Consider the following 9,722-nt stretch of genomic DNA (forward strand, 5'->3'; position numbering starts at 1 on the left):
ATCATTAAACCAAAGCACTTCCGGTATTTTGTAGGGTTTGAACATCATTTCCCAGAATCCTTTGCGGTGCAGCCTCTGACAACAACCTGGTCGTCAAAACCCGTCTGCATTATCCTCTGGGTAAAACAGCGAATTATACAGTTATATAATTATTTTATTGATCAACCGCATTTATATTATTTTTCTATTAATCTGTTAAGACGTTTACAAGCTTTGTTTTGTCAAAAGCGCTTCCGCTTCCGGTTTGTGGTGGACGAACGTTAATGTCTCGTGCACACTGAGTGAGTGGGGTTTCAATGCTAATAATGATAATAATAATAATGCTAATGCTAATCACATAAACTGAGGACGGAATGTTATTATTTTAGATGTTTAATTTTAGAGATTTATTTTGACATAATGCGCTTTTAATAATCTTGAAGCGCGCGGTTGTCAGGAGAGCAAATAATCTGCATTATTTATTTAAGATATTATTTGTTTTGCTAATTTGGTAATAGAACAAAATAAACAATAATTAATAAATAATAATAATAGTAATAATCGTTTACTTATTCGTTCGAGGCGTTAAAATGGTTCTAAATTTCTTTTTTTTCAACACCTTTTAATGTAGCTTCGTATTCTCGATTCTGATTGGTCAATAGGTCCTAAATAATTGATTAATTAGTAAGGGATCGTTTCCACAGTAACGTATGATTGGATTGGACGTGTGTGTGTGTGTGTGTGTGTGTGTGTGTGTGTGATCGTAGATCCGACTTATAAGGATGTAACATTGATTTATTGATTGAGAGAGTTGTTATCAGGCCGCCATATAATTATTTGGAAGGAGTCTCCAGTGTCAGGGGGTAAAACTGTAAGTGTTGTGTTTTTGTGGTCACTCTGGTACCTGAAGGAAGCTGCTGTGGCAAAAATGAGAACAGGAAGCCAGTCGTGTTGTATGAATGCAAGGTTAAATGTAGCTGTAAACGGACAAAAAGTACACAGCGCGTTATTTAATTAAAATGTCTTACTGTGGGACGAAGTGTTGTTATAAAAAAGGGATCGTCTTTGATCTGGAGTGTTTTATTTCCTCGATGCGATCCGGTCCGGCTGAAAGGTTGGCCCGGGCGGATAGAATAACCTGTAGGGTATTAATTTCAGGAACAGTCACTCTGTTCTCCTGTTACTTGCAGCATGATGATGATGATGAAGGGACGAGGACGAGTGCAGCGGTAAACGAGAGAAAGAACGAGGGAGAGAGAGAGAGTGCGCACTCCGTGAGCGGAAGCTTGGCAAGAGAAACAAAGAGCCTTTGATGGGTCTCGCTGTGAAAATGGGCTCCGGCCTTCACACACGCTGCTGAATGCATGTTGATGAGGTGAGTGTGTTACAGAGTCTATTCATCCGTCTCGGTTCAGGACGAAACGAGAGAACACGGGCTTTACTGTCAGATTCATCTCAAATGTGTTTCATTAAACTGGAGAGAGGGAGAGATATGCAGAGAAAAATAGGAGAGAGCTAGGGAATGAGATAGAGAGAGAGAAGAAGAGAGACAGAATGAGGGAGGAAGGGATTTGAAGTGAAAGGGAGAGGCAGAAGGGGAATGAGGGAGGTTATCATAAAGGTGGAGAGGAAGGAAGAGAGAGTAAGACAGCAAGAGTGGGGAATGGGAGAGACAAGGAAAGAAAAAGGTGAGGGAGGGAGAGGAATGGAGTCAGAGAAGAAGTGATAAAGGGAGAGTGATAGGGAATGGGAGGGGAGAAAAATAGTGATAAAGGGAGAGAGAGAAATAGGGTGTGAGAGAAAGCGAGGGAGTGAGAGAGTAGGACATAGAGAGGAAAAGTGGCAGTAGTTGGGCGAGAGTGAAAGAGAGGTCAGAAGGATTGAGAAGGACAGAGTGAGGGAGAGAGAGAGAGAGAGAAAATAGGAAGTGAGAGAGAAAGAAGAGGAGTGAGAGGTAGTGATAAAGGAACGAGAGAAAGTGAGAGAGAGAGAGAGCGAGAGAGATGGTGACCGTTTGAGAGATAGAGGGTCAGATTAAGAAAGAGGGAGAGATAGAGAGTGGGGAATGGGAGCAGGAGAGAGTGAGTAAGGGATGGAGAATGAGGGTGTTTTAACGTATTTCGCTAAAAGTTTGCGGATGTCAGATATACGGCTGCACCGAGCGCATCTTAAGTCTGTTCGCTCTTCATGGAAAGTCACCGGGTGTCATTACTTTTGCAGCTGGAGAGCAGGTTCCTTGTGTGTGTGTGTGTGTGTGTGTGTGTGTGTGTGAGAGCGGTCCGGTTGCGTCTCCTGAACTATTTGCATATTACCTCAGACTTTCCCTCTGTCGTTACTTTGCAGGTGTGTGTGTGTGTGTGTGTGTGAGTGACCATGGCACCGGGTGACACGGCGGCAGAGAATGGAAAGCAGCACAAGCTCAGGACGAAGTGCACGTCTCAGTCGCCCGAGAGCGAGTACGCGGCGGACGGCTCGTTCGTCTTTGAGGCTCACGAAGCCTGGAAGGACTTCCACAACTCTCTGAGACAGTTCTACGAGAACGGAGAACTCTGTGACGTCACGCTAAAGGTACCGTCTGCATCACACTGTGCCGTCAATGAGTACTCCCCTACTTTATACCCCTGGTATCTTCAATATATATTATATTTAAATGTGTTTTTAATCGAGACTGTTGTTTTTGCTTCCTATAATTTCTCGTGGCTGAAGGTGGGCACCAGGCTGATCCCCTGCCACAAGCTGGTGCTGGCCTGCGTGGTGCCGTACTTCCGGGCGATGTTCCTCTCGGACATGGCCGAAGCCAAGCAGGAGCTGATCGAGATCCGCGACTTCGACGGCGACGCCATCCAGGACCTGGTGCGTTTCGCCTACTCGTCACGCCTGACCCTGACGGTGGAGAACGTCCAGCCGCTGCTCTACGCCGCGTGCATCCTGCAGGTGGAGCTGGTGGCACGGGCCTGCTGCGAGTACATGAAGGCCCACTTCCACCCGTCCAACTGCCTCGCCGTGCGCACCTTCGCCGAGAGCCACCACCGCGTGGACCTGATGGACATGGCCGACCGCTACGCCTGCGAGCACTTCGGCCAGGTGCTGGACAGCGACGACTTCACGCGCGTCTCGCCGCAGCACCTCAGGACTCTGCTCGGCTCCAGCGATCTCAACATCCACTCCGAGACGCAGGTGTACGAAGCCGCCGTCAAGTGGCTCAAAGCCAATCCACAGCACCACGAGCACTGGCTCCATCAGATCATGTCTCAGGTCACGATCTGCATTAATACAACCAGGGGGAAAGAAACATGAAGGTGGGAGGGAGAGACAGAGAGACAAGGAGAGAGATAAAAGATAGCAGATAGACAAAGAGAGAGAGGGACAGCCAGGTTGAAATAAGGAAGGTGAACAGACAGATGGGAAGATGGAGAGACTAGGAGATACCCAAAATATAGAAAGAGTAAGGCAGAGAGAGAGAGAGAGAGAGGGGAAAGTACTGACTGTTTATAGCTGCTGTAATGTCAGTGCTATTGATGGTGTGTGTGTATTTTATATATATACACACACACACACACCATCAATAGCATTTGAGTATTGACAAATATTATGTTTCCATATTATTGCCCTATTTCGTTTTCTAAAATATAAAATTACGAATTTTTAGTCACTGCATGACTAAACACATGGAAAACTTCAGAGATTGTAATGCAACACATGTTAAAGTTGGGATTTAAAGATCATTATTTCAGATGTTAAATATGGTCTTAAAAATCTTTAGGGAATTCTGTAGATTTGAGTCTGGGAAAAGTACGAAATGAAAAATCTGTAGGAACCCTGCGAAATACGAAGGATTGAGTTGTTGTGCTGCAGGTCCGTCTCCCGCTGCTCCCCGTGGGCTTCCTTACAGGCACCGTGGCTAAAGAGGACATGATCAAGGCGGATCTGAGCTGCAGGGACCTGCTGGACGAGGCCAGGAACTACCACCTGCATCTCAGCAACAAGAGCGTGCCGGACTTCGAGTACTCGATCCGCACCACGCCCCGCAAACACACCGCAGGTCAGAACACCAGAGCTGACGCACCCCTGGCTCCAGGTTTCTGCAGGACTTCAGCTCGCGGTCTAAGCCTTCCTGTTGACCTTTGACCTCGTGCAGGTGTGCTGTTCTGCGTGGGAGGACGAGGAGGTTCCGGAGATCCGTTCCGCAGCATCGAGTGCTACTCCATCAGCAAGAACAGCTGGTTCTTCGGGCCCGAGATGAACAGCAGGCGCAGGCACGTAGGAGTCATCTCCGTAGAAGGTGAGGACCAGGAGATAACGAGCAAACACACAGGGAGAGAGAGAATGAGGGAGGAATGGAGAAAATAGAATAGAATTGAATAGACTTTGTCACATATACTTTACAGCACAGTGAAATTCGTTCTTCGTATATCACAGCTTTCTCAGAATCTGGGGTCAGAGCGCAGGGGCGCCCCTGGAGCACAGAAGGTTAAGGGCCTTGCTCAAGGGCCCAAGAGTGGCAGCTTGGCGATACCGGGGCTTGAACTCTCAACCTTCCGATCAGTAACCCAGCAACTTAATGATCACCACTCCAAAAAGAGAGAGACAAGGGAATAGTCATAGATAGAGAAAGAAAAATGGAGAGACACAAAAACACAAGGGGACAGAAAAAGAGAGAGACTGAGAGAGAGACAAATGGACAGGAAAAAGGGATCAAAAAGGGATTGAGACGAAGCAAGAGAAGGCAATAGAGTGATGAGCAATGGACCTTCCTTAATGTGATAAGAGAACTTCTTTAAAACACCAAACTCAGTAAACACATTAATAATATAGTAAATTGTGTACAGACGAGCAGTTTGGTATTTTAAAACACTGTTATTACATTAAACCACGTTAAACTTGTTCCTTAGCAGTTTCCTAATTAAACACGTTAAGTGCACGTATTCTGGACTCATCTGCTCGTCTGTACAAGTTACGTTTTATTATTAACGTGTTCACAGGGTCTTTTTAAAACACTGTATTATCGCATTAATCCACGTTAATTAAAAAAAGGAAAGGTTTTTCCCACAGGCAGGAAGCTGGAGAGAACGAGACTTGGGGGGGCAGAAAGCAGGAGATGGAGAAAGTAAAACATGTGGATTGAAAGAACTAGATTGAGAGAGGGAAAGGAGATGAATAAAGAGTATTGGAGAAAAATCTGAACGGAAACGTCCACAGGAAAGGTGTACGCAGTGGGCGGCCATGACGGCAGCGAGCACCTGGGGAACATGGAGATGTTCGACCCGTTCACCAACAAGTGGATGATGAAGGCCTCCATGAACACAAAGAGGTGCGAGACACAGCTCCGAAAATTCTCTTCTTTTAGAGGCTTTGATCTTACATTTTGTTGTACTAGTGTGTGTGTGTGTGTGTGTGTGTGTGTGTGTGTGTGTGTGTGTGTGTGTGTGTAGGCGTGGCATCGCGCTGGCAACGCTCGGAGGTCCGATCTACGCTATAGGAGGCCTGGACGATAACTCCTGCTTTAGCGACGTAGAGCGATACGACATCGAGGCGGACCGCTGGAGCGCCGTGTCCCCCATGAACACCCCTCGAGGAGGTGTCGGCTCTGTCTCTTTAGGGGTGAGAGCAAAGCATGATGGGATTCAAACTCTTTCTACCTGGATTTATATATCGCCAATCATTTTTCACTGCACGTTTGCGTCCGCCCTCAGAGCTACGTGTACGCCGTGGGAGGGAACGACGGCGTCGCGTCACTGTCGAGCGTCGAACGCTTCGACCCGCACCTCAACAAATGGAGCGACGTGCGCGAGATGGGGCAGAGGAGAGCGGGAAACGGAGTGAGCGAACTGAACGGCTGCCTCTACGTCGTAGGTAAGGAAATGCCCGTACGTGAGGCAGGGAGTAATCCAGCTGGACACGAGGTGGGGGTGTACTAATATATATATATATATATATATATATATATATATATATATTTAATATCTAAATACCACTTCAGATGCAGCTTCTGTTTTTTTATTTTACAGCCAAAATATCTCATTATTCTAATTGGCTGATTAAGTGTAAAAATGTAACTAAAAAGTGAAAAAAAAGGTACCAGCACAATAACACACCTAGTAAAATATAGTTTTGGATGAAACCCGCGTTTTATTTTGTGATAGCGTGAGGTTTAATGTACTTTAACGTCCGTCGTATTCCGATTATACCGTAGAACAGCTGACCTTTCGATAAGACCAAGAGAGCGAAAGGTGAGACGGGCGAGTTTGTGAATGAGTGACTGAGCTGTCATGCGGATTATCACGACTCAGCGATGTTTATAGACCCAAACGTCGACCTTTAGCGCAGGCGGGTGGTAAAATTAATTACTTTATCTTTCGAACAGAAGCACACACACACACACACACACCTCAGGACTGATATGATCTGTAAACTTATTCCAACTCTGGAATTGGAACTGCTGATATAATGGTGCTTTATAACTTTTATTCTATAATTGGTGCATATTAAATGTAATATAAATATCATTTAAATAGAAATGTTAGAAAATCTATAGTATTTACTTTTCTGTTAACACTAATACAGTAAGTCATTCTTAGTATTATAATACTGATTAAGTGAATAAATTAAATTAATTTTATGGCGTGTGTGTGTGTGTGTGTGTGTGTGTGTGTGTGTGTGTGTGTGTGTGTGTGTCAGATTTGGGTACATACCTCAGCTTTGGACAATCAGCAATGAGCTAGCTAGGGTCAGAACTGGATGCTGATGATAAAATAAGATTAACACACTGTTTATAGACAAAAAATGATTTAAACAAAAAATGTAATGTGTGTGTGAGTGAGATAAAGCATAGTAAACACCAACACTATATATATATATATATATATATATATATATATATATATATATATATATATATATATATATATATATATATGGTAATTGTATGTGATATCTTTTATTACAAGTGTAGTTCTAATTAGAAATGTGTGTGTGTGTGTGTGTGTGTGTGTGTGTGCACGTGTGTGTTCAGGTGGGTTCGATGATAACTCTCCACTGAGTTCAGTAGAGCGCTTCGATCCCAGGATGAACAGCTGGGAGTATGTCGCTGAGCTAACCACGCCCAGGGGCGGAGTCGGGGTTGCCACGGTGATGGGGCGAGTCTTTGCCGTGGGTGGGCACAACGGAAACGTCTACCTGAACACGGTGGAGGCGTACGAGCCACGCATGAACAGGTGAGACGTGCGAGAGGGACGCACAGAGGTTTAAAACGTAACAGTAACCAGTTTTCCCTCCGTCTATCCCTCCGTCTATCCCTCCGTCTATCCCTCTGTCTATCCCGCCGTTGATCTATTATATATTTATCATATGTATATACAACTCTCCCATCTGTCCAAACATTCATCTACATCAGCCATCTGTAGCCATCAATCCATCCATCACACATCCGTCATGCTTACACTCATCCACATCCATTCATCAATCTATCTGTCCATCCATTCATCCATCCATCAATCCATTCACCCAACTCCTATTCATCCATCCATCCATCCATCCATCCATCCATCCATCCACCCATCCATCCATCCACCCAACTCCATCTATCAATCCATCTGCCCAACTCCCATCCATCCATCCATCCGTCCATCCATTCATCCATTCATCCATCCATCCATCCATCATCCATCCATCCATCCATCCATCCATCCATCCATCCATCCACCCAACTCCATCTATCAATCCATCTGCCCAACTCCCATCCATCCGTCCATCCATTCATCCATCCATCCATCCATCCATCCATCCATCCATCCATCCATCCATCCATCTATTCATCCATCCATCCATCCATCCACCCAACTCCATCTATCAATCCATCTGCCCAACTCCTATCCATCCATCCATCCATCCATTCATCCATCCATCTATTAATCCATATACTTTCCTGTTAGTCTGCCCCCCTTTTTTTCTTCCTATCTGCTTGTCTGACTGCCTTCCCATCTTTGTTTCTCTGCCATATTTTTCTGTCCATCTCTTCAGCTGTCTGTCCTTCATCTGCTTGTCTGTCTGTCTGTCTGTTTGTCTGCCTGTCCATATTTTGCTTAATTGTTGCATATGTGGTTTTCTCACGTGTGTGTGTGTCTGTGTAGGTGGGAGTTGGTGGGCTCGGTGTCTCACTGCAGGGCTGGAGCGGGCGTGGCCGTTTGCGCCACACACATCAGTCAAATTCGAGACGTGGGTCAGGGTTCGAGCAATGTGGCAGACTGCATGTAGCGAGAGTACTGAGAAACACACACACACACACACACACACACACACACACACTCCAAGCTCACCATACACACTCCACATACACCAACACAACAGTGTCTGAACACTTACACACAATCTACATTCTACAATCTACACACACACACACACACACACACACACACTGGCACATTTCCTCTCATCGTGGATGAAATCTTCCTCATATCATAGTTTATATAGTCTTCATAATGAAGCTTTGATAATAATATACATATAAAAAAAAACACAAAGCAGGTAGTTTGCGCTACACAATCTGTATTTACATTTTTATTTCATACGAGAATCGAAAGTCGTGATGATGATGATGATGATGATATAATGACAAACGCTGCCTTCGGTTAAAAGTAGCTCTCTAACTAGTAGTGTATCTAACCATTGCTGCTTCATCACAAGATCCCGTTTAAACGAAGCAAAGCCAAGTAAACTCGAGCGATCTAACTAGCTACTGACACCAACATCCAGGTGGCCATCTTGCTCGTGTTTCGAGAAGGACCTACGCAGAACCATTCTAATCTAACATTTCCGATCCGTATCTGTGACTGGGTTTTATTGTGCACTATCGCTCCTAGCTGAAAAACAATGCTTTTTTTTGACTGAGAGATGAACAAACATAAAGACATCAATCTGTTGTTTGTTTGTTTGTTGGTTTGTTTATAATGCTAATTCTGCTTATCGTGTGTAAACTGTGCAAATGGAATCTTTATTGTCTCCCGTATCTTATCTGTATAGTAGTTTTTTAGGTTTGTAACTCTCTATTTATAAAGATTTATCTACACAGATTTACGCCTGCGCTTTTATGGAATGATTTATGTATTTATTTATGTGTGCTATTAACAATATCTTTTTTTTTTTCCTTTTCCAAAAAAAAGTTTGTTTATCGAATCGTGTCGTTTGACTTTTCTTTTCTAATTCTATAGCACATTTATCCTTTTTATCCTCTGCGAAGGAGCTGCGCGTTCGTATTTATTTCCGCGTTTTCAAAGCACACAGAATCGTATATCCCTACGACGTTGTTTACAAACTGCCATAAAGCGTGACGAGCCCTCGCAGCCTTTTGTATTAGACTGAAAGAAAATATGACTGATTCTTAAAAACGAGTCTGAACTTCCCAAATCAGTTCCAGAAGCTGAATTTTGACCCGTTTGATGAATTTCTGCAGTTTTCACGCTCAGATTTAGACATTATTATCATCATTAATGCATTTAATCAGACGATTCACATTTCACGATTTTGGATAGAAACTTCTTGGGATCTGGTTTGGGAAGTGTGACTCTGACGCCGACTCGGTGTGTGAAAGTGGGAGCTGTTGTAGTGAATCGTTGTCATTTCCCGTACACTGGTACTTCCTGTTTTCAGTAAGGTACTGTACTCGCACTGTATTTTTGCTCTCAATCTGTCGGTTTGTATTATTCAAATAAAGCTATAAGAAATATTGAAATAAAAAAATAACAGAC

General features: G+C 44.1%; 1 protein-coding gene across 5 annotated transcripts; it reads left to right on the plus strand.

Annotated features, from left to right (window-relative positions):
• Positions 1–42: 42 nt before the first annotated feature.
• On the plus strand, positions 43–9,722 carry klhl8 (kelch-like family member 8). 5 transcript variants are annotated; one of them, XM_046868653.1, is made up of 11 exons: positions 43–120; positions 1,170–1,354; positions 2,323–2,547; positions 2,686–3,234; positions 3,835–4,021; positions 4,118–4,261; positions 5,179–5,290; positions 5,412–5,580; positions 5,673–5,832; positions 6,992–7,193; positions 8,109–9,722. In XM_046868653.1, exons 3-11 carry the CDS (start codon positions 2,353–2,355, stop codon positions 8,230–8,232), a joined length of 1,842 nt encoding a protein of 613 aa, XP_046724609.1. In that variant the 5' UTR covers positions 43–120; positions 1,170–1,354; positions 2,323–2,352; the 3' UTR covers positions 8,233–9,722. The 5 variants fall into 5 exon arrangements, with proteins under 5 accessions (XP_046724609.1, XP_046724610.1, XP_046724613.1 ...); XM_046868654.1 differs by lacking the exon at positions 43–120 and adding an exon at positions 229–281 and having other exon boundaries at positions 1,170–1,356; XM_046868657.1 differs by lacking the exon at positions 43–120 and adding an exon at positions 229–281 and having other exon boundaries at positions 2,686–3,156.

This window comes from Silurus meridionalis, chromosome 15 (assembly GCF_014805685.1).
Source record: "Silurus meridionalis isolate SWU-2019-XX chromosome 15, ASM1480568v1, whole genome shotgun sequence".
Taxonomy (NCBI): domain Eukaryota; kingdom Metazoa; phylum Chordata; class Actinopteri; order Siluriformes; family Siluridae; genus Silurus; species Silurus meridionalis.

Coding starts and splice junctions, on each gene's coding strand:
- klhl8 (XM_046868653.1), top strand. CDS start 2,353: ATGGCACCGGGTGACACGGCGGCAGAGAATGGAAAGCAGCACAAGCTC. Junction 5,291..5,411: donor GCCTCCATGAACACAAAGAG/GTGCGAGACACA, acceptor GTGTGTGTGTAG/GCGTGGCATCGCGCTGGCAA. Junction 5,581..5,672: donor TCGGCTCTGTCTCTTTAGGG/GTGAGAGCAAAG, acceptor GTCCGCCCTCAG/AGCTACGTGTACGCCGTGGG.